The sequence below is a fragment of the Acomys russatus genome, chromosome 21 (assembly GCF_903995435.1).
Source record: "Acomys russatus chromosome 21, mAcoRus1.1, whole genome shotgun sequence".
In the NCBI taxonomy this organism is placed as follows: Eukaryota; Metazoa; Chordata; class Mammalia; order Rodentia; family Muridae; genus Acomys; species Acomys russatus.
Window position 1 is genome coordinate 708,581 of NC_067157.1, and position 24,825 is coordinate 733,405.

The 24,825-nt window shown below is 44.1% G+C and overlaps 1 protein-coding gene across 3 annotated transcripts in view; it reads right to left on the minus strand.

Annotated features, from left to right (window-relative positions):
* Sim1 (SIM bHLH transcription factor 1) overlaps positions 1 to 14,363 on the minus strand; it is a 76,408-nt gene extending 62,045 nt beyond the window's left edge. For 2 of the 3 annotated variants that reach the window (XM_051164411.1, XM_051164410.1), the window contains exons 1-7: positions 13,864 to 14,363; positions 5,267 to 5,349; positions 2,124 to 2,217; positions 1,594 to 1,698; positions 1,385 to 1,470; positions 597 to 796; positions 297 to 403 (exon numbers count right to left, since the gene is read on the minus strand). In XM_051164411.1, coding sequence (XP_051020368.1) covers positions 297 to 403; positions 597 to 796; positions 1,385 to 1,470; positions 1,594 to 1,698; positions 2,124 to 2,217; positions 5,267 to 5,349; positions 13,864 to 14,038 — 850 coding nt within the window. In that variant the 5' untranslated portion in view covers positions 14,039 to 14,363. Of the gene's footprint in view, positions 1 to 296; positions 404 to 596; positions 797 to 1,384; positions 1,471 to 1,593; positions 1,699 to 2,123; positions 2,218 to 5,266; positions 5,350 to 6,844; positions 7,363 to 13,863 lie in introns of those variants that run through there. The other variant, XM_051164412.1, reaches the window with a different exon arrangement.
* Between the last annotated feature and the right edge of the window lie 10,462 nt (positions 14,364 to 24,825).

A 24,825-nucleotide genomic window follows, 5' to 3' on the forward strand; every position in this document is an offset into this window, starting at 1 on the left:
GCGCATGAGAAAACCAGGCTGGGTTGTTTGAACAGTTCTCATCTTTAGTGGTGTTTGCAGGTTAAGAATAAAACCCCACTAGGGGAACGCCCCCTTCGCCCCGGCTCCGATAGAGTTACCCGTTCCATTAAGTCTAAGATAGCATACCAGGTCACAACAGTCCCTTTCGGATTCTCCCATACTAAAACCACCTCTACCCTCTAGGGAGAACTCCCAGGAATCTACTTGGACTTCAGTTGTCCTCCAGGTCCACAACTAGGCAGGGGTGGGGGGCTGGGGGAATGGGGGTGGCTTACGTAAGTGGTGCGCGCAGCGTAGGTGGAAGGTGTCGCAGCCATGCACGTGATGGTACAGAGTCTTCTCAATCAAGTCCTGAGGTTCATACCCAGTCAGCTCTGCCACCCTGAGAAGGGGAGGGGGGACCCCCTAAGGATGAATGCAGAACTTTCCGCCTTACCTGGGTTCCTGTCCCCCATCCCCATTTCTTAAAACCTAGTCAGGAGCCCCACCTGCAAAATGGGCTAGTAATATCAAGGGAAGGCTCTCCCTCTCTGAACACTGCCTTTCTTTACATTTCCTGTAGACTGCCCACCTACCTGGAGTCCAGGAAAATAAGCTTCATGTCCAGACTGGCTCGGAACATGAACATGTTGCTATGTAGTTTGATCTCTGTAACAGCACTCGGAGGCAAGGAGTGACCCACAGCTACCAAACCCACATTCTGGTAGCACCCATCGAAGGGCGACATATCCAGGCTGTACTGTCGTATCTTCAGGTAGCCGCTGCAGTGAATAACCTGTGGTGAAGGGGGAGGAGCGAGACTCAGCAGAGATCAGGATGAGCTTGCTAAAGGAGGCTGTGTTGAAAACCAGTTAAGGATTTTACTTGGCAGCCCCCGTCCCCACGCCGCTCAGCCACGGTGAATTCACCTGGGAGTTTGTTAAAATAAATAAATAAATAAATTTAGAGATACAAATGGATCCCACCAAACCCTGCCACAGGTGAAGCAGGGCAGGAATCTTGCTTTCCAATGACTCTTTTATTTAATTAAAACATCATTTAACTAAAGAACCCCAGCTTGTAGCTAAGGCTTTAGTTCTTAACTTCCATGAGAACCAAATGACTGAGGGGTTCAAAAGTTTTACTTTCTTAAAGCTTTACTTTCTCTAAGAGAAGACCAGTGTCCTGATCTGTGAACACAGTCTTTTAAGTGTCCTCCAGGAGCCCACACAGTTTAATGACCACAGTGAAGCTTTCAGGGCCCCAATTCCAAAGACCCTATGAAGGCAGACAAGTGTGGTTCTAGCGGCAAGAACCAACCTCCCTCACCCCAGAAGCCTTAAGTCCTGCCTGGCCACCTTTTGAGTACATCTCTACCACACACCTTGTAGCCACCGCAGGTGAGGCCAGCGTTCCGCTTGGCCAAAACACACTTCATCCTCAGAAAGAAGGAACGTTCAATCTCGTACTCTGCCAGAAAGAAGAGGAGGAAGGCTCAGGAGGAGAGATGGCAGCCCCAAGCAGCCAAAGCTAAATGGGGAAAGCCCCCAAGCTGACTGACATAAGCAGAAGCTTAAGGCCTGTCTGCCTTACCCTGTACAAAGTGAGAGTGGTAGGGTTGATGGGCTGTGAGCACTGCTGTCATCTCATCATGGTCAGCTGGATGGATGTATTCATAGATGCTGTTCCCAGTCAGCTCTACCTGTAAAGAGGACGGTGTCACTATCTCTATAGTGGTACAATGCCCCTGGAAGAAACTGAAAACTTGGATCAGGGGGTCAGTAGGACCATAAAGATGGAATAGACTCTATCACTTGCTACGTAGTGCATCTTACCTAACTCTCAGCTTCCTTGACTGTAAAATATTCATAAATGTTAGCAGTGGTGAGAACAATGATAGTCACAGTCACGTCCCTTGTAAGGCTCAGCAAAACAACATAAGTATGTAACCTCCTCCCACCATCTAACTTGCGGTAAAAATTCTAAAAAGTAGCAATTGTTTGAGTCTGTCCAGAAACAGAGGATTGAGTCCTCCAGTCACCTGAGAGGTTTTTCAGTGCCCAAATGCACTCCTGCACAATTCCAGCTGTAAACACTGCAGGCTGGAAGGATGAACCACTCACCTACCTGAGAAAGGCCCAGGTGAACTGAAGCTGTCTCTGAAATGTACATGATCTTCCCATCTGGGGCCACCACGAAGATGAAGCCATCCAGAGTCTGGGGAGGCAGAAATAGAATGAGAGATCTGAAGAAATGAAGCAAGGAGAACTGACATTAGAGACAGTCAGGACAGAAAGATGAGGCTGTCATAGACTGTCCAGAAACAGGACATAGAACAACCACAAGGAGCTCCTCTTTTGAACTTCCCAAGTCTCTAAGTGTGCAGCACACTGACATGTCAGAGTGAGGGTGTAGACAAGGTTATTGCCCTATAAAGTCTCAAGATCCACTGCAATGGGAAAAAAAAAATCTGTTGGCAGATGCACACCAAAGTTCTGGGTATAGGAGTTGAATCATAGCCTTCAACAGGCTCTGAGGGTAGTGATTCCTGTAAGAACCTGTGTAAATATTGAAGTGTTCCTTCGAGGCAGTGATCAACAATGAAAAGAGTAATCTAGTGCAACAGACACTGGTTGACATGGGAGAACTGGCAATTTGAAGTTATAGACAGAAGCAAGCTGGCCAAGACTCCAGAAAAACTCAGGAGAGGGGGATTTAGGAGATGAGAGGCTTTTCTGACCAGCCAGTCTATAAAGCAGTGTTACAATATGTGTGTCTGTCTATGTTTACATTGATGCATCAAGCTGGCAGGCTCTTTGTAAGGAACTTCTTAGACTTTCACCTGTCCCTCTGTGAATGAGGCAATGGAGACCTAGGATAACTCAGAGAGCTGAAAGGGACATCTATCCCAAAGTTAAATGTGTTGCCCACACAATTAAGCAGACAGTGTTGAATAGGTGAGAGAGCCAGAATCTAAGTGTTTTAGGGGTCTTGAAGAACTTTGAAGCATGGACTAAAGAGAAGAGCATCTCAAGCACAGGAAATGATGTAATGAAGTCAGGGACTGAGGGGAAGGTTGATTTGGTGTGTTAACAGCTAGGGAGACTAATATGATAAGTACATACTCAGTGGATTTTTAGAGTTTGGAATGTCAATCTGAGGGCCCTGTAATTGCCCCTGCAGGCATTGTGACTCTAACAGACGTTCTAAGCAAGAAAGTAATATATTTTCATGTGTTCCTTTTTCCTAGCAGAAAAACCTACAGGAGTCAAGATGAAGAGCACATGCAGGCCTAAAATCAGGTCTAAGAGAGGGAAGGGTGTGATTTAACGATGGTACTGAATGCAAATTTTATATTAACTTGGTGGCAGACAGAGAAAGTAAGGCTCATTTCCTGGCTCCAGTCAGGAGATGAATCAAAAGGCAGCACCACTAACTAAGGCTAAAAACAGAAAAATTGAGATTTTTCTTGTGAGCCCATGTCACCTGTCCAATTGGAAACCAAGATGTTGTGTAAGCAGAAGTCAGGAAAGGGAGATAATACATTATTGTTTTAAATGTGTCTAGTTGGCAGTAGGAAACAAAAGTTGGGAGCCCAGGGAATTGGTCTAGACTGGAGACCAGCTAGGGTCACAAGGACTAAACAGTTCGGGTGACAGGTGCTGGTTTCAATTCTGTGGGAAGCTTTGGAGCTGTGATCTCTCAGAAACACAGCTAAGAATTTGTCCAAAGGACATCAGAGCCAGTAGTGTAAATTTTTTAAAAAAGAGACAGGCAGAAGAGAAGATGAATTAAGGAAATTGTGTTATTGTAGGAACATGAAAGAGAAGAGTGTTGCCGTTAGTGTCACTTTGCCCAAATGACACTTTTTCTGCTGAGCCCTCTCTAATTGGGCCCATTTCAATTTTTTTTTAAAGGCCTTCTCTTCCCTTTCCTATTTTTCGCTGCAACATCTGCACCCCCAGAAACTCCACAGCACCACTAAAAATGGAAATTTCAAGAGGGCAGGGCTTTTTGTGTGGCATACAAGTGATCTTCCTGTGTCTGTTCATTGAACCAGTTCAGGCAGAACCTTGAAATATGTGTGCCCCCTGTGTGCAGCCCAATGAGGGAAAAATCAGACCATAGGAAAGTGGGCACCAGTGAAGAGGGGAGTGAAGAACCCCTGAACTTCAGGGTGTAACTGCCAGAAACAGTGAGGAGAGGAAAGAAATTGAGAAAGGTATAAAGGGAAAAAAAAACTGTTTAGGTTTTGTTTTTCTGCTCATACTGCTAGGAAAAAAATATAAATATACAGGAAGACGGAAAGACAGCATAAGAGACCCAGGTGATTCATCTAAGTTAAAATGTTTCAGTGAAGAGAGCTATGGGCTTTTCTAGATAAATTCAAAATGGAGGCCAGATCAATGGGGAAATATTCACCCACTCTTTGTTCAGTAAAACTAAAATCTATTTGGCCTCTAGAAGGGAGAGGGAAAGGTAGCAATAGAAAGTGAAGGACCCAACCACGGGCTTCCTGCTGGCTCGGTCTGCTAAGCTCCTTAGTTCCCGGTTACCATTCTAGAGGACCTCAGCCGACATGCATAATAATAGAGGATGTAGAGTGGGGGGGACTAATGTGACTCCTAAAAAAAAATGCCACTGGGAGTATTATTATTTAAAATATTTGTTCTTCGACTTAAGCGGCCAATGGGCAGTTAAAAAAAAAAATCCTGTGCACTGCAAATAACAAAGTAATGGCCACCTCACATTGTTTAAACTCATTACTGGGGATGCATATGTGTGTTCTTGGATTTGTACAGGGCTCGGACTAGCCTAAAGTGAGGAGCACTGGCAAAAGAACGAAGCTTGGGAAATACCGGGAAAAGACAAAATGAGTTGCAGACGCAGCTGAATCCGGAATGCGCCGGCTTAAAGCACCGAGGGCATTTACTGCAGATTCCGGTTATTTCCTTTGCAAATTCATCATTTCAGATGCTTCTTAAGCCCTGCCTCCCAGGCCTGGTGCAGCACATTTCAGTTTTCTTAGCCGAAAAGCGACAAACGGAACTCCCTCTCCTGGACAGAGTCCTGATGGGGACTTGGCAGGCAGATTTGCAAACTCAAAGTCTTGGTTTGCTTCCCTTTCTGCTTATTGAGGCAGGCACCCCTGACCCACTCACGTTGAGAGCTCATATTTAAGAGGAGCTATTGGAAACCCGCCCTCCACCCTGAGAAAACAAAGGCCAGGATGGTGGCCCAGCGGCCAGGAGTCCTGGTTCTGTACCTGGAGTAAATGAGAGCCTAGTTCGCGACCAACGTTGTCCAAGGGGCTGGTTCGACTGGTGTGGCCCCATGCCTCTCCAAGCCCTGTGGAGACACACAACCTTTAGCGAGAGAACTCAAGCCCTGTAGGTAGTTGGGGCTAGAGGATGGTTACAGCTTGTACGTCTCTCAGAGCCTCGCCCCTTTCTGGATCATATCTGCCGGGGCTGAGGACTGGATGGGTTCCCAGCAAGAGTTCTAGTGGCTCACGCCCTGGACAATCCCAGCACTAACTTTAGAGTGGATTCCTGTTCTGTTTGGGGGAAGAGGGATGGAGGCATTTCTCATCCCAAGTTTTCATCCCGTCCTTCTAAGAAACCCGAAAAAGTCCTCACACTTTGTCAACTGAAACCCAAAGAAACAAGAGGCCACGGGCCACAAAAGTTCAGTCCCTGGAGGCCTTTCTGGTTGGCTGCCAGTCTTTCTAGGTACCGGTTTCCCTCAGCCTGACCTGAATATCCTTGGAGAAAACTCTGTTTGTGCTTAACATTCAGCTTCCCTTACTCTAGCATGCCTAGGCAATTCTAAGTTCCGCCCCCCTCCCGCCCCCACATGACTTGCCTTATCCTCTGCACCCTAGCTCCCTCCCAAAAGAACATCAAGGACTTTTCTGGAGTTGGTTATTTTGAGGTTCCAGCCATTCGGCACTATTTTCGCACTTTTCTGGAACTGGAGAAGCCTATTTCTACTTCTCTAGTACAGACAAGACAGACCGTTCCTCCCCTTTGTGCTAGCATGTTAACCTTTCAAACCTTTGACACAAACATTTTCTAATAATGCCTCAAGAAATGTTTATGTAAGACTCTCCATATATTAGTATAAAGTATTGTCTACTACCCATATCAAGAAAAAAAGCAAATATAACAAAAAAGTGCATGGCATATTCAATTACTTATGGGTATCTTTTAACTGTTACTAGTAAAATTACTTCAATAGTTAAATCCTTAAGTTTTAAATCACGACCAAGACCAAGTTTTTAAAGGTGATTTAATTTGTTAGGAACAAATACTTTGAAATATATACTGTAATAAACATGCTCGAATTGTATTTTGAAAAGGGAAGAATTTCTCACAATAAAACATTCGGTTAGAATTCTTGTTTTGTTTTGTTTTGTTTTGTTTTGTTTTGTTTTGTTTTTAAGGTGTTAGCTTGGACCTGTTTCCTAAGCAAGTGATAAAAACCGTGACAAGGGGTAAGCGCCCCTTATGCTCAAATGGGGTCTTTCTGGGTGTTTGCACACCTAAATAAATCTAACGATTTCCTTACTGCTCTGCAAATACCGCGGCTCCACTCCTGTGACTGCCTCCCTCCCTTGGTAGCACTGTAGGATCCCGCTGACGCCCCAGTACGCCCAGCTCTTCTCCCAGAGTGACTCCGTGATTCTAGCCCCAGTAAGCCTCCTGAACCAGTACAAAGAGCCAGTACACACCCCTTCTGGTTGCCGCCTCCCTCCTTCCCCTCCCAGCTCATCCTTCTGAATTTCTTCCCCAATCCAGAAGAAGCAACTGGAGTTGGCCACACTAAGGAAAAGAGGAAGGACCTTGCTCAGAGTGCCGAGGACTTGGTTGGCGTCGACCATGGGGCCCCGCAGAGCCCAGAAAACCAGAAGCTTCGTGGGATCAGAGGGCAGAACATTCCCGCTGGTCCTCCAGTGAGCTGAGGCTGCGGTTGTCTGGGACTAGTCCTCGTAGCCCCGCAAGCTAGCGAAACCTGCGTTTTGGGCAAACAAATGTCTTTAATAGAAAAATTTGAGGGTCGCCTGGAACCGCCTCCGTACTCTAAAGACCTGAAAAAAAAAATCACCGGGTGGGGTCATGGGGTTGGCGGGGGCGTGTAAAAAGATCCTGCCTAAGAACTCTGGACGCCAGTTTTGCTTTGTAGGGTTGTGCCCTCATTAACATGCGCCTACAAAGGAAAATAAGACTTGCCCACAGGTTAATAAGCAGCCCTAGCCGGTGCGGGTGCGAGCTAACAGGAGAGTCTCTCTCCCTGTTCTGCACCCCCCTCACACCTGGGAGGAAACTTGTTTTCACAGAAGCCGCGTTCCCTTTTTATCCGCAGAGGAAACTTGGCACACGGTTGAAGCTGGGTTAATGTTTTATGAGGAACTGACCGCCCTGATTTACTTGTAGATCTCAACAAGGAAGGAGCTCTCCCTCCAAAGTGTGGAGGATACCTCCCCAACCAGATCAAGGTGCTCATTCCCCCCAAGTCTTAAAGTGCTGCTGTGGGCTCTCTCACCTCTTTCGGTGAAATGCCCTGGCACCCTGTTTCAGTTGGCAAGGGGGCAACTGAGACTTCGTTTCTGCACTTGACCTACCGCAGAAAATTCGCAAATCCTTTGATTGTCTGTTTAAAATGAGGAGGAACCAGCTCCCTTTGCGGCGGGATTACAGTGAGAACAAGATCTAAAGATTCCCTTGTAACTCCGCGAGGCAGAGGGACCAGGGTTTTGCAAAGGAGAAAAGGCTCTCTGTGAGGGAGGCGATAACTAAATCAGGTTTCAGACAAAAGGATTTTCCCCAGCTAAAGTGGCTGAAGACAAAGGAAAACATAATCTATTTTGGAAGATTTCCAAGATATGCCACATTAACCTCAGCAGATAAATTTTTCTTCTCTCAGGCCCCTCACTTCCCTTAAAGTCTGGTTTATCATATTTACATAAGTAGTATTAGAAGGGATGTATCTATTATGAATCTAAAGGGCTAGCTCACATTTCATGTGAAAACTCAAGCAAGTTTCACTGTTGCTTTACCCTTGGTGTACGGTTGAGACATTTCCATTTAAATACCCCCTGACCCAAGGATTACCTCAATGGACTGACTGCGCGGGTTTTGTAATTTCCTGAAAATGAGATTTCGATTTATAAAACAAGAAACCAATTAGTAACCAAATGAGCCGAAGTAGATCCACTAAAATTGACCTAATCCCACAGGCACCATTTAGGCCCGTTCTTGGTGAATGAATGATGAGCCTCAGTCTAGCGGCGCTCAACGCATCATCCAGCTGTGTTATTGCAAGCAGCAAAAATAAATTGATCGGGCTTTCTCTTCGAATGGATTTCATGCCCTTGAAAAAATACAGATTACAGGCTAGGCTCCATCGCCTCCTTTACTGGCCAGAAAGAGAAGAGGTTGTTGTAGTGGCCCCTTCTTTCTTTACTCCCTTATCAGCAAGGCATCTCCATTAAAAATAAAATAAAAAAAATTTAAAAAAAAAGTGTCCCCTGAGGCAATAGGGAGGCAATTGGGAGCTCTCCCGTGACCCGTCTACAACCAGGGATAGAAATGAGACAAGCTCTGTCACATTTCTTCTAACTTCAGGTCCCCAGAGGCTAGTAGCTGCTACTTGGGCAGAGAGTGTGAAAAAGAAAGCTCCAAATCCCAAGTATGTGCGCCCTGGCTGAAAGCTCTGTCCCAGAATCCCTGGGCTTGTAGTATCAAGCGTCCTCCCGCTTCTAGCTTGCAGGCCGGCAGCGAAGCTCTCTGGGGAACAGAGGGACCCGGGATGGGTGCTCTAGGCAGGGCCAACCCCTAGTGCAACCCCAGGACAGAACACTTCGTCCAACACCGAGGCGCGCCAGTGTCTCTGTTAGCCCTAGGAACTGTACTGGACACTGAGCGAAAGGGTGCTTTAGGAAGTTCAGGCGACCCACCTCCACAAGGCCTGTCTGGTAACGCTGCATAGAGCCAAGGTGCATACCCTGCTCTTGGCTGGCCGCCTGTCCCGGGCCAGAGCAGCCGCGGCTGTTACAGGAATCTTCTAGTCTTTTCGTGATTCACAGCTGAAGGCCTCGGGTTTTCTGTGCTTCATCCTTTCCCCGAAGTTCACTGTTCGGTTGGGGAACAGAGGCGGCTAACCAGGCTGTGTAACCCGGGCAGCACCCGCTGCCTATCATCGAACACCACAAGAAACTTGGGGCTGCTGGGTTTCCCCAACTCTAGTTTAAAACTAGGGATGAGTATCCTGCGCGGAGGCTGAAGGTGTGCACAAGGGGCCGTGTTCGGTAATGCCCCCTCCCTAGAAGCCCTCGCCTTCAAAACAGAGCAGTCGGGCACCTGAAGACCTACGGATCCCGCCCTCCCGCGAATAGGGGACGAGTCTCGTCTAAGCTTCTAAGTACCGCCGGGGCTGGAATCAGCGGCTGTGCAACGCAAAGAGTGTGTCACGCTATGGTGTCAAGCAAAATCTGCCCTTTAGGTAGGAGCAGAGACGTCCCCAATTCCCCATGAACCCAAGGTTTGGAAACTGTGCCAAAACTTCAAGAAGAGATGATAAAAAAAAAAAGGGGGACCCTACATATCTTTCGTAGTGGGCTACGAACTTTCCGCGGTGGAAAAAGTGTACTAGGGTCACAGATAAAAAAAGCAACCCTGGGATCTGAACCGAACCACCAGAGTGTCAGATCTACCTGGCTGTCAATCCAGAAGGGGGTCGGGGTGGGAAGTTTACCTGCTTCGTTAGGAACTTCGGAATAGCCAGACTGATCCTAAACAACTGTGGCCCAAGATACTGGCAAGAAATGACCCACCCAAATAATTGATATCGTTACTGCTGTTCTCCTTTTCTTGAGAAATACGTGGACTGATAAGGGAATACCGCAAGAATCCAGGAGTCCTCGCTTGCAGATAAAAATTCAAAGCTAATAAAATTTCCCTCGAAATGAAAAACAAGCCCCTAAAACTAAGACCTATCCTTAAATATAAGTTTTAGCCATAGTGTATGATACCATGTTTGTTGATTAGCAATACATAAATTTTCTCTAAAAATTCCATTTATCGAATCTACAAGTTCTAGTCATAAATTTGCCTTACACACGGTTTGATTCTGCACCAACTTAAAACGAACATCAAAATTGGAGCTAAGCAGAGAAAAACGAGACTTGAGCATAAACTGTGCTTAAAGGAGGCTTCAAATGAGAAAAACTTGTGTGAGAAAATAAACATGGAAACCCAATGCTCACACATTTCCCTGAGCGACAAGAAAAACAGCCTTAAATCACACATCCACGTGGGAAGCGGGCCTTTTTTTATTCTTTAGATATTTTTTACTCAAAAATTACAATGATTAAGGATTTCAGGTTTGGGGTGACTGTTGGAGGTTCGTGGAATTTTGTTTATAAACATTTTCTAATTTCAACTCTGTGGTTATTTTATTTTTTCATAGATAATGAAGTGCAGATATTAGTAAAGCTATAAACAATTAAGGATTTGAAACCATATCTGATCTTTCAGCTTATTCTGCATGACACTATGCTCCTGGCCAAAATTACAATAGACCTGAATAACAAATATGTGCTTCTTTGAAAGTTAAATTTGTCCTGTTTTACATATAAAGTCCTATTTTTGTTTTTGTTGTTGTTGTTTTAATCCCTTAATACCATCTTTCTGGCTTTGATAACAACAAAAACGTATACAGTTTTACATTCTTAAATTTGTCCATTTCAAGACTGTTTTAGAATGATTAATTAGAAGACTTGTACTTTCAGTGATCTCATAGTACTCTGCCTTGATTTCCCCTCTTTCCTAATGCTTGTTCCTTCCCCTCCCTTATCTTCCTCCACCTCATCTGCTGCTTTGGGCCTCCACCTCTTAAAACAGTGTTTACAGGTGTTCACAACCACACCCAGTTTTATACTAAATTTGTAGTTATTCCAAATACCTGCATCCCTCTTTTCTCCCCCCCCCCTTATCTGTCACACAAGTGTTCAGCAGTATCTACTCTGAATAAACAAGCTAATACTCAAACAAGGACCCAGACAACAGCTTCTACAATGATAAGGGGGGAATGTACAAAGAATGACCTATTTTTTGTATCCCACTCAGTCCCTCCCCTTAACCACAGAAGAGTGCGGAAGAATTTATTTGTTTGTTCACTTACCATAGAACCTTTGGGCACTACACAGTAGTATAGATAAAATGTATGGACAAAAACAAGTTTTTATGCCTATAGCCATGCCATCATATTCTTAATCATTTGAGATTAGACAGCTTATAAATATCCATGTTAAATGTGATAGGATATTTAACCATGATAAAATAGCTATACTTATTCTTAAAAATAAAACTTTATTGTGGTAGGAAGGATTCAAGATGTGTAAGGTAACTTCAAATTCTATTTAGCACCACTAAAAAGATTACAGCGATATAAAGTGTTCAGTTTCTCACAGGTTAGGTCGAACCCTAAGTGAAAGCTAACCCCAAATTTGGCACCACCTGCAGGTAGAAACTGGTTTTGCAATTATTCTCTGTTGCTTCTTTGAAAACCACTGAGTTTTGAAACTGCCCAGTTTTTGTTTGTTTGTTTGTTTTCTTTAAAATCTTAAAGGGCTGTGTTTCTATTTGGTGTTTTTGTTCGTTTGTTGTTTGTTTGTTTGTTTGTTTGTATTTTGAAGCTCAAACATTCTCAAAATTGAAACTTCATCCATAGGTGCCAGCTATTCTGATGATCCTGTCTAATTCATCGGGTGGATGTTCGGGTGAGTTATGAACTCCACAGAAGCTGGAGAGAAATAAATGATGTGCCCAGAGTTCACACGTTGTCCATCCCCTCCTCCTCATAAACTCACACACTCAGCCTTAGAAGAGAGGAGAGGTGGGAGGGGCCAGGATTTGGGAAGAGGAGGCTGTAAAAGTAGCCTAAGGGGATGGCCTGGCCACCTAGAGGACCCTGTGCTTTATTTAAGATAATGAGAATTTACTTTGAGTCCTTCTATTTCTTCTATCTCCATAACTCAATTTTTAATTTTTAAGAATTAGCACTTTCAGAAGAAATCTTCATGTTTTAAAATACAAAACTAAAACAAAAATATCCTACCCAACTCTCCAAACCTACCCGGGTCTGCACTTAGCTGACTAGGGGATCTGGCCTGTCGTTTCCCGGGCTCTGCTGAGTGACTGCTGGGGAAGCGGGCCCTCTATTCTTCTCCTGCGGTTACTCGCTGCCCCACTAGCAGCACCATATGCTGCTTCTGATCAAACAGTGAGCGACATCAGCACCAATAATTGAGGAGACCCACTAGAAATCACGCAGAAAGGGAGCCCACTGAGACTGCAGTAGCTGACAAATCACTGCTAATAATCCTGTTAGGAACAGCTCAGCCAGCGGAGTTCAAAATAGCTTTATTTTTATAAAGTAGGCGCTGACAGTATAAAAGACAGATAGATCTCTTTTTTAAGCAGAAGGCAGTGTGGCATAATGGTGATTTTCCCACCGGCAATTATCAGCACAGCTTGGATGTGAAGTGTGAGTTTTAGTTTATAGTCTTTTCTCTTTTCTTCTTTAAAAACAAAACCAAAAACTTTTTAAAAGATATTTTAAACTGTAATTTCTCCCTGTCTTGCATTTCAGGGTGAAAAGAGATGTTCAAGGAACTAACTATATAATACCATTGATGGGTTTGAGGGTAGAAATAAACTATTTAGAAGGTTTTTATGGTGGCCCTGACTAGTTTGAAGCACTTTTTCAAGATTTTAAACAAGATCAACTGAAGTGAAACCTCATCCCTAGTAATGTACCCCTCATCAAAAATAACAACCCTCAAACACCCCAAACCAACCACAGGTCAAAAAGAAGTTCTCATTTGTAAATAAACAAGCTTCTTTCCTAGAAGTTTTGTTTGTCTAGTAATCATTCTTTTACGTTCTCAAAACTTCCTCCCCTAACAAAATATTTTTCTGTTTGTTATTTGGCTGTGAGTTAGAATGAGCAAATGGAAGATCAAAGTGTCTCTTGCCTGGTGAGTATTAACTTTTCCTAGTAAGTAGAAATGAATTCACAGATGACCATGCTCTGTGAAGGCTGGCTCTGCTTCTCACAGTGGATCTTGGTCACTGAAATTCCAATTTTAAATCATATCTGCTGTTCAGTTATTCCAACTTCTAAGCCCTATGAAAGTTTGTCTGCATTTATCAGCTGGTGAAACATTTCTGCCTGTTCTACTTTCCTCAAGTCTTGTGTGTTTTGAGTTGTTTTTTTCAGATAACACTAAAGCCAGAAATAAAATTCACCAAGCTCCAGTTTAGGAATCTTAGAACATCTTAAAAACTCAGAACCAATTTGCTGTAAACAGCCCAGAAACTGATGGAGTCAAGACATACTGTTCCTGCATACACCAGCTCTTCTTGCAGAATTGTGTTCCTTTTGAGAATTTAAAATCTGTCTTATCTAGCTCCATGTATATAGGTCTAATCTTTATCTGCCAAAAGTAAGTAATTGAGCAATACTCTTGCTTTCTACTGGATACATTTCTGACAAGAGGAATAAAAAGAAAAGTCATGTTTGATTAGCAGTACTTTCAACTGAGCCAAGTATTGAGAAAAGCACTATAGGTCTTCTTCCCAACCAAACATAACAGATGGGCTGGAGAGAAAAGTATGGAGAAGTAGAAAGAGACTAGAAAAGCCAGGGCAAGCAAGCAGGACAAGCCGTCCAGCGCCGATGGTCAAATGGTTTGGTTAAATTTCCATTTTCAGAGACTATAACCTGTGATGGCAAACATTAATACATTTCTCTGCTGCCTAGGGAAAGTTACCATTCAATCTAGGCACAAGCGCTTACCTTCTGGAAAGACCACTCTCATTTTGAGATAGCTGGTCGTGAGTCTGATGATGGATGCTTTGTCCAGCTGCGAGGTGATGGCTGAGGGTAAGGGCAGTAATTTTGCCAGTTCATAAAATTCACTGTTTTCTTTCTCTCTCCTCGTCCGGGCAGCATTTTTAGACTTTTCTTTCATCGTGTCTCGGGCTCCCTTTCTTCTTACAACGTAAACTCCACAGAATCATTCAAAACCAAAAGTTAACTTTCAATTAGAGAGCACACTCGTTAGAAACATAACTTCAGAAGAGGCTGAAGTCTACTCCAGGGAGAACGGGATGATGGTAGAAACAAACAGCTCAGCAAGCAAAATATTTTCTTGAAAACGTGAGGTTTAAGTATAAAAGAAAGTTGCTGGTTCACAGCAAAGCCGGGCAATCCTTTGGGGTTCTAAGAATAAAATATTGGCCAGCGTTTTCATCTGTTCCGCGGTGAGAACCCGGGTCCTTGTAAAATAGACATACCCGAAGCTTTTTTTTTTCCCCCGGGCCCTCTGTTTCCGACCGGTTTTGTGGAGAGCAGGGATCAGTGGTAACTTCTTTCGATCACTACGAAGACAAGAACACCAGAGACTGAAAGATTTGCGGCTTAACTAGACTCTACCCACTGCAATTCCGCAAAACGACCCCAAAGGGCCTGTGCGACCATACTCTGCTCGTCGCAACCCGGAGTATTTAAGATTTGGTGAAGTCGGCCCGAGTCTGGGCTAGGATGCCGCTTCCTGGGCCCGGGAGGTTAACACCGACGGCTAAACGCGCCTTTCCTAAGCGCCCAGCCTTGCGCGCCAAGCCAGGCTTTCGGGCGGCGGAACCGGGATTTGGCCTGTTGGAGTTCCTCCACCTCCTCCCAATCTAGCTGCCTCTCCCCCGCGGAGCTCATATCTGAGGGGTTCCTCAAGAAGCGCGGCTTACGCCTCAAGCCCCCGGGGACTCCAACAGTCGCACGCGCAGCACCTTAGCGCAGGGTTAACAGGTGGCTTGCTCTACAGCCCCTGACAGGCATCGCCTGACGCTCTTGGCTCGTCTGGCTTTACCTACCTTACGCCCGGGAGGCTGCTGAGGCTCCCACCCCCTAACTGCGCTCAAACCTACGCGCAAGCCAAGCCCCCGCGCCAGCCTCCCTGCTGACTGTCACCCGCAGCTCGCTGAAGCGCCTGGGAAGACTTCCCTGGGCAGGAATAGGGGAGGGATAGGTAGGTATCAGCAGGAGGAAGACACAGGTTCGGGACAGACGAGGTGTTTTCCGAGTCCGAGTCCTCCGTGGTGATTAGGAGCTCGTACTGTTCCTAATTGGGAGCCAAAACCGGCCCCCTGTAACAACTTTATAGCTTACCCGGTTTAGCTTCAACTTCGCTTCCAGGCTCCCTTTCTCCCGCCCTTCTCCAATGCCACTCACAGCCTTCCTTCTTTCTATTGGCAAGACGTACTCCAAGGCTTGGTGCTTATTGGTCAATCGGGTTGAGTGACATTGATGCTCCCCTCTCTTTTTTCCCCCGGCCCCACACAAGCGTCTGGGCCCGGGTCCTAAGACGCGCTTAGCAGCTCCGCTCCTAATGAGCCCTGGGCACCGGGTCGCCGCTGCCCCGCTGCCGCCGTCGCTCCTGACCCCGAGGCCGTCTGTGTGCCGGGTGCCACTCGCGCTCCCTGGACTAGGGTGTCTGAGCACAGCGTGAGGCCTGGTCGGGGCTCCAGGAAGGGATGCGATAGCATCCCAGACAAGGGCTAGGATTTGCCTATGGCTTCGAGGCTCATGCCTGCGGACTCTGCGCGGGAGACCGACGTTGGACCTTTTACCATTACACCGCTGTAACAGAATTCATCGCCAGATGAAATAAATACCTGCCTTTAATTCCAAAAAGGGCATCATTTTCGAAATGATTAGGGTTTGTGACTGTTATTAGATGGTCAGTTCTACTGAGCAGTCTCCTATGGGAAACAGCGTGTGGGTAGTCCGTGTAAGGAGGTGATATTTGAGGCCAGAGTGTTGGAACAACTGGCATACAGATAGACGTCTCACAGAGTTATTATTCAGACTGTTGGGCAACTCTGCGGGTTTTATTTCGACAAACAAAAGACCAGCATGAATGTTTCTTCCAGAGAGGGCACAGACTAACTGAATGAACTTGAAAGGCATACAGCTCCCCACCAATTCTCAAACGAACTTACAAGTACGGCTTCTGAAAAAATTGTAGTTTAGAGACCCTCCTGAAAAGCGCTTTCTTTTTCAGTCATCTCAGAAAAAGATAACAGATCGCAATGAAAAAAATCTAAGTTTCCCTTAAGACAATGCAGCTCACAGATGCCATGCTAGGTTTCACCCGCCTTAGAAGTCAGCAGCGCTCTGGAAATAGCGCGCGCTCTGCTCCTCTTTTTTGCCGCTGAGAAAATAAATTCGCTGGAAAGAGTCGTGCGCTTTCCTGATACTCTGCTCATCTTTAAGAGTATATGTTGAAAAATGAGATATTTCTCACCCCATGCACCTCCCCTCCCGCGCGCCTCCAAAGGGCTGTAGGGGAGCCTTCAGGACAATGGGAGCGTTCTGGAGTGTGGGGAATAGTTCCAGCGACACCTGGAAAGGGGTGAACGTTTTTGAAAAGGGAGAAAAAGCACTAAACCAAGGCTGTGTAGGTGTTTCAAAACGGGAACCGGCTAACAGGGCTATAATCCAGAAGGAATCATTTCCCCAGTGGCTGTGGCCACTTAAAGGCCTAACTCTTCCGACCATGTCCATCTAAAGATACACTGTCAATGAGAGGTAAAGATGTCCTGCGGCTCTCATGGAAGATTCCAGGAAGATCAGGTGTTTTCAAGTTTCTTACTGGGGTGTGTGTGTGTGTGTGTGTGTGTGAGAGAGAGAGAGGGGGGGGGACCTTTGGTGACCCCCTTTTCCACTAACCTGTACCGAACTCAGGATGAGGCCAACCAAACAATGGTAGGTACCTTAAGGTTATGCAGCAGTTTTCTGTTCCGACTGTGTTCTGGACAGGATTTGTGCAGCCTGCCTTTCCTTCACACCCCATCTCTACTTCAAACGAAGCGCTGGCTGTGGAAATGTCTCTCTGGGATCTGAAATCTGACCCTACCCTCTGTGGGGGTTGGTGAAGGAGTCAGCAGGCTGAGGCTAGGCTTTTCCGACCAACGCCTTTGAAGAGGCACTCAGTATTTTGCCTCGGTGCAAAGAGGGACAAAATGAGGATGAGAGTCTTGGAGGCAAAACAACTGTACTGAGGATCCCAACAAGTTCCTCCAAGGTCCCACAGAAGCTCAGTTGTCCATTAATATAGTCAATGCCCTGCCCAGAGGTGACAGACCCTCTAAATCTTCAGCACACAACTTTCATTTACCGAAATAGTGAATTAGCCAGGCAACCTACCACCTGTTTTTCTAATCTTTGTATTCAGATCGGAGCGGGAACTGGCCTCTTTGGCTTCAACGCGGAGCACCTGGACCCTGTCCTCCAGTCCCTCGCACTTCGGGACAGCCAGGACACCAGCTGGGAACCCGAACCTCCTGTGTCATCCACGTGCTGGTGTGGGGAATTTTAAACAAGTTTCCTGAATCCGAGGACTATCCCTATCTACTTCTTTGCCAACACAAGCAAGCCACCGGTGCCCAGCACTCTAGTCGCTTCCCGGAGTACTGAGACTTCAGGAACATCGACCTTACCGCCAAAAACCAAAAACAAAACCACCAAAACCAAACCAAACCAAAACAACAGAAGACTAACTCCTCTCTTTTCCTGTCCCAGGAAGACTAACATCCTGGAGGGATGGCTACTGACTTCTGGGGGTCCCTCTCCTCAGGAGCACTAAGAAGCCACCTGGCTGGCCGGAGCCTGTGGGGGCGTGTCAGGCTCTCTAGCTGGGTTTGCAGGCGCCCAAGGACTGTGGGAGCATGAGCACTGTAGGTTCCCCAGGTGGATTCGGGAACTGGAGGAGCCTGTGCTGCCAACCAAGTCCAGAAAGTCAGGGAGGGACCTCTACAGGGAGGGCGGGCTGACCCTTCTTGATCTCAGATAAAGTCCAAGTCAGAGACGCCAAGCCGAGAGGTTGTACAACAACAAGTGAATACTGAAAGAAATCCCAGGACAAGTTACCAAGCTGGGTTTCACCTCCCCAGCCCAAACCTGCATTGCAGTGCTAACTACTACTGCTCCGCACAGAATTCTCTCATGCCCTTTACCCCCCTCTCAAGCCTTCCTGCCACATCCTAAACTACATTCTAGAACTACATCCAGTTATTTCTGTCAGACCGCCAGAGACACACGCTCACTGTTGCATGTTCACAAGTTCCATCTTCTCAGGTGTGTAAAGAATAAAGGGATTTTAACTAATGGCAAGATCAAGATAAAAGGGATAATTATAATCGATACAAAATCTGAAGATGACTACATTAAGCAGCTTAATATGTTATATACAGTGTTCAACTTGGATTAGCTTCGGGATATACTAAGGTCTTCAGAAATACTAACATTTTTTTTATAAACACATGGCAATTTTAATCTTATCTTGGACCTACAGTTAGATTTTAACAGCTTTTGTGAAGTTGCTGTTATGTTGAAGGACTTCTTGCCCTCCTGTAGGGCAAGCCTGTCTTTTTTTTTTTTTTTTTTTTTTTTTTTAAGGAAATAAATGTTGCTTCTCTAATCAGGAATCTTTGAAACTGGACAGGAAGGGAGGGAGGGAGGGAGGGAAGGAGGGTGGGAGACAGAGAGAAACAGAGTTAGTTTTCTCATACCCAGGTATCTGCCTTAATTGACCTTCAAAAATCAGAAAATTACTTGCTTCAGTAGCTACACACTAGAAAATAGTAGGCACCAATTTGTAAAACAAGAAAGATGAACACAAGTAAGGATTTTGTACCATTTTTCTGAATATTCTTGATACTTTTCGTCCACATTTTGAAAATGTAGTCTAAAATACAACCTTGAATTGGCTGCAGAGCAGTGAGTGCTGCTTCTATTGTTTGTCGTTGTATAGGCAGGAACAAGTTTTACGACTTAAAATAAAACATTTGTTAAAAAGACATAACTGCAAAGAAAACTGATCCTGCACATTCTGAAACTGAAGTTGATGAAAGTGTACCACTCAGGAAGTGTACCACTTTGCATCTTGCTTCTTTTCAGAAATTGAGCTAGGAATGATGCATATCTAATTCAGTGACCTAGACACTGGGAAGCTAGAAAAGTGGTTCCTAACCAGCTTCTTAATTGTAAGATCTCTAGATAAGCTGGCTAAGATGGGCCAGTGATTTTCCACAGGGAGGGACTGAGCATACTACATGACTTGGGAACAGGTGAGGGGTCCAGAAATTGGGCCTAGTATTCTAACACCAACCACTCAGAGTTTTGTGGGGTCTTTGGACTAGCGTTACCCTTCCCTTTTATCTGCTAGTGCCAGTGAACCCCAAACTATGTTGCTAGCCCAGCCCTGGAACTCTTAGAAAGTATGAGTAAGGGATTTTGGTGTGGTGGGTCCCTTCAAATAAGTAAACCAACTGCCTACTTCCAGACCTAGCTAATCCTCTGGGTAACCTGTGGTGGAGTTGGTAGCAGAAGGAAATATTTAGCATGGTCCTCTAGCCCCACATTGATTTAAGAATATAAAATCCTATGGAAGGCAGTGGACTATGATGCCCTGTAAGTCTGGACACCAGAAGAAATGAGTGATGACTTTAGCTAGGGATACCAGCAATATCTCTAGCACTTAAGGCTACTGGGACCAGTGTGAATACTAGGAGACTCCTTGAGATGCTGTAAGGAGTGGAGGGTTTGACTTGATAGTCCTGCTTTTGAGGAATAATAAGGAAAAAGTGGCTTCGTTACTGAGGTAAGGCCCAAGAGCAAGGGAGGGTCTCTGCAGATGGCTCATTCTGACTGGTAGTTGACTACTGCCTCTTCAGAAAGGAGGGAAGCCACCAAACAAGGGCCAAGAAGTACCAAGCCATCAATGCAGATCACTTTCCTCCCTCCTTTCCTCCCCCCATCCCTTCCTTTCTTTCTGACAGGGTCTTACTATGTAGTCCTCCCTGGCCTGGAATTCACTGTGTAGTCTTCAAACTCACAGAGATCACCTGTCTCTGCCTCTGCCTCCTCAGTGTGAGGATTAAAGATGTGCACTACAAACCTAGCCCAGATCACTCTTCTGTAGGGAATTTGGCCTCAGGAAAACTGAGACGTGCTCAAGGCATCATCAAAATGTGCCAGGGTTCAGGATTTTTAGCTATGCTTCAATGAAGACAGAGAGTTTGGGACAGGTACACATGAAACACACTGGGAAGATAGCAAATGGCCATTGGTTCTCCTGATGGACTCATTTCTTCTTCCAGAGTTTTGTTTCCTGTGTGTGAGTGTACATGTAGTGGTTAGAAGGAAACGTATGATAGTATCTTCTTTCTTTCCAGTCTGTAGGACTTTGTGATTCAACTTAGATCTGCAGGCTCAGCAGCTGGCTCCATTGTCCATTTTCCAGCATTTTTTGTTGTTTGTTTGCCCGGTTTGTAATATTAGGCATTGAACCCAGGGTCCCATGTATTAAAGAAAAACAACTGGAAATATGCTAACTGAACTATATCTCCAGCCCCTTTCCTATGTTTTAAAGAAAAACAGTGAAGTGTTCCACGTGAGTGTTTGGTGTTAGAAGTGGGAAATTGTCACTAGCCGAAAAGAAGAGGCCTTGCCTTGGTGCATTGGCTTTAAATCTCCCCTGGAAAAGCTGATATTGCCTCATCTCAGGTCACATTATGACATCTGAGCTTTATTGACCTGTAGCTATTTTTGCCATGTTCTCATGAGCATCTTCTTCATTAAGGAAATGTTAAAAAATGTATTTTATACCAGGTGGAGGTGGTGCATACCTTTAATCCCAGCACTTGGAAAGCAGAAACAGGTGGATCTCCGAGTTTGAGGCCAGCCTGGTCTACAGAGTGAGTCACTGGACAGCCAGGGCTATACAGAGAAACAATGTCTTGAAAAACCAAAACATAAAATAAAAATTATATTTTACAATTGTATTGATACAAAGCCTAAGGTTTTCTAGAGTGTACAACATGGAGCTACAGTAGTGTTCAGGCTTACAGAAAGTGCCAACCTTTTTCCCTTTCTCATCTGGGTGCCAAAATGAGAGATGGCTATTTCAGAATTAACAACCATGACCTTTGTACATTGATTAAGCCTGTTTATTTATGGGTGGTTTGATTGGTACTTTGTTCCAAAAAAGAAAAACAAACAAACTTTGAAAGGCAGACAAGATATAACTGAGTAGTATAAATTCAGAATAACTAAAGTGAGAAATAAAATGTACATAAATAAAAAAAAAACAATTGTACGAATTGTTGAAAAATGGGTACGAATTAGAATAGATTCATTATCATATAATCACTATTCTTCTGTTTATTGTTTCTTCTGATTATAAAAGAAGTTACAGTTAACATATATGGCTTCTGGGCCTCTTTAGGAGTCCTCTAGAGAGGTATGAGGCAAGGTTATTTGTTCAAAAGTCAGAACTCCACTACTGGGATGGAACTTGTCCACCGCTCAGTGCTCCTTCTATAATGTCCAGACAATTAGGTTACCAGAATCATTGCTTAACAGCTGGCCTTCTTGGAAATTCAGATTATTAGATGACATTTAAAGCAAGCTGCATACCAGCAAATATACCTTTGCACTGTCAGTTTGTGTCAGCTGTTACATAGCTACTTGGCCTCTTAGTGTTGGAGTGCTATTATGCATATTCAAGAAAACATTAAGACTGATTTTGATATAACGTTCTGCACTTTAAATTTCCACTTTCTATGATAGTATTCAGACAGTTTTCTCATTCTTTCTTTTTTGAGCATCCATGAAACATTCATTTTAAGGGTATGTACTAGTAAAAGTGATTTACCCTGCTATCCACTAGGGTATTGAGATTTAATTTCTCCTGTTGTCATCACTATGTTGCTATGAACAGCCCTGCGCTTACACCATTTACCTGTCTATAGTTTCTTAACAGTAGAGTGGTGGGCTCAAAGGGTACATGGATTTGTGCCTGTGATTAGCATTGCTAACTTGCTGTCCAGGAAAGTTATCCTAATTGATACAAGCTTTTGATAAGCCACATTTTAACTCTTTCCTATCTGGCAGGTGAAAAATATCATTCAGCATTTCTTAGAAAGATTCAATCTAAGAGCTCTTTGAATTTGTCTCCTGTGAACAGTCAACTCAGAAACATTAAAGGATGTTAGCTTCTTGGTTCCCAGGTAGATCACAGGGCACTAAGTAAGGGGAAATAAAAAGACAGGGCCTACCTTTAAATTGAGATAAAGCCTTTGGATCCATGGGAGTAATGTTGGCTGGTGATACTGGCAAGTAGAAACAGGAATGCTGGCTCAAAGTTCAGAGTCATCTACCTACACTTTTTAAAAAATGAAACAACACACTTAGTATTCTCTAATGCAAAACACACAGTGAGATAAATATGCAAACATAATTCCAGTGTTTCTCCATCTAGCAGATCTTCTGACTAATTATAATCAATTATATTGTACATATGTTAACATACTTTCTAATTTCTGGATTCTGTGTGTTTTGAAATTCACTTGTCCCAAAATGACATTTGATCAACCTATTTCTGTATTTTACTTGCAACCTCATGAGGTCTTTAGCACGAAAACAACTCAAGGATTAGCATATGTCACGCTATCACTTCTCATGATTAAGAGTGAATAACATGGAGGAAACAAGGGGATAGCTTGATCTTAACAAGCAGTTTTACTAGAAGGAAAGCCAGAATGGCTTGGTTAAGAATCTAAATAAAAATGATACATAGGAGAGAAGAGAAGACAACACATGCACGGCAAATGCACATCCTATCAAGGTTTAGATCTGCTTTTATATTTATTTTCTCTCCTGGATATCCAATAACTTGTTTGTGATGATAAATATGCCATAAGCCATCATGTTTGCTCCCTAAATAATCCAAAGCCTCGGGGAAAACAAAACCTCAATAGCAAACCTGACAGCAATAAAATGGATATTAAAAAATTTCTACTAACTCTTCTTAAAATTTTTAATTGCTTCTTCATTTCGGGGTGTGAGTACATTAGAGTAATAACCAAATTTTTTATTAGATACTGAACAATGTTCTTTCGCTTTCCCACCCCAACCCCTCCCTGAAAAGACATGATAATGAGAAACTATTCCAGCAGGAGGAGCTGGTTTAGACACAAATGGATTCCATGGCAACTCCTGACTCCACATGACTTCTAATAACTGGCATTTCAGTTGAAAATTGTCTGTCTGATATTCTGCCCAACGCTGGTGCTTTATGTGGGGTTTTCTCTAGTTTACATCTCAGGAACAAAGTCCTAACCTTCAGTTTCATGGATAAGCAGCTGCAGCAGGGAGACGTCACCACCTGTAACTGTGAGACAGCTAGTGACTTGTCAAGTATTTCTAGCCCAATTTTCAGACTAGATGACAGAGACGAACACTGAATGAGAAATGCCCAAAGCTAGTACCACATCATGTAAAAAATCTGGGAGGTGTGTTCCACTGCAAAATGACTGAGAGTCAAATGTTCTTATTCAACTGCAGCCCGTGCATCAACCAGGCTCCTGACAGTAGGGCTTACTGTTAGGATGCTAGTGACTGATCACTGGAGGGGGAGAAAACCTGTGTAAGACATGAGTAGCAAAAATTCCTTATTCTATTTAAAGAGAGGGAAATAATGTTGTGATGTTGTGCTAAATGGAGAGATAAGCTGGGTTCCCCGTGAGTATTAGTAACCCTGTCATGCTAACGAAGAAAACCATTTCGGTACAGGGTTGTAAAACCTCTTGTCTGTTTTAAAATTGTTTATTGTGTCCTGGATGGGTAGGTGACCTGTATCTCAAACAAGTCAGGTAACCTCTCTTGGATATATTGTAAAGGAATGATAGAATTATGTGCAGTGATCAAGACAAGCTTGTATTCCTGGCCCATTTCCAGAGCTCCTGAGTCATACTGGGAAGGTTGTGTCTCATCCATAGACAAAAGTTGGTATTTGGCGCTGCCTTCATTCTGTATTCTACTCAGAGTGTTCACTTTCCCCTAATTTGTATGAAGGCATTATCTGCCTGGTTTAATGCCAGCCCTGCCAGTGCCTCCTGCCTTGTTCATCCAAAGCTGTGTGTTGCTTTGGAGTAATCATGCAGGAATTCCAAAGATGAATGGGTGACCAAGAGGCTTTTACTCCAGGTGACTGAAAGAATAGAAGTGACATAGCAAGTTGTAAAGACATAGTCCAAAGAAAATGGGAAAATGAAAAGTAAATGTTATAATGGAGAAAAAGAGACAAGCACATGCATGTGGGGAGCACTGACAAAAGTGTCTTATCAGGAGCTGAATATCACGTGCAAAATGGTTTGAAAATAGATTGGCCAATATTTTCAGAGGAAAATATTCTCAAAATAACTGAGTATGACTATTTTCAAAATGCTATTAAATGGTTAGTTCATGTACTTCCAAAAAGTAACTTTAAAAGGTCTCTCTGGCTTTGAATAATTAGAAAATTGAGGTCAAGTAGTGTTGTCTCATAATTGACAAAGCTTCTGTCAGCCATTATCTCCTTGATGATCACCAACACTGTAGCTTATCCGGGACATTCACATCTTTTTATAATGAGTTGAACCCTGACCAGTGAAACTGTATGCTAATGTATGGTCATGAGGGTATCTGGGGTATCCATGAATTACTAAGAAGACAGTGTTCAAAGAATACAGGAGTAGAGGCAAGACAAAGCTGTGTGTGTGTGTGTGTGTGTGTGTGTGTGTGTGTGTGTGTGTGTGTATGACCAAATAGAATCCTAGAAGCCTTCATAAGATTTCACTCAAAAACAAATACAGTTTTTTAGAATCTTGAGCAGAAGGTTTGAAAGGTCTAACTTGATTTTAACAGGGTCTTTATGGT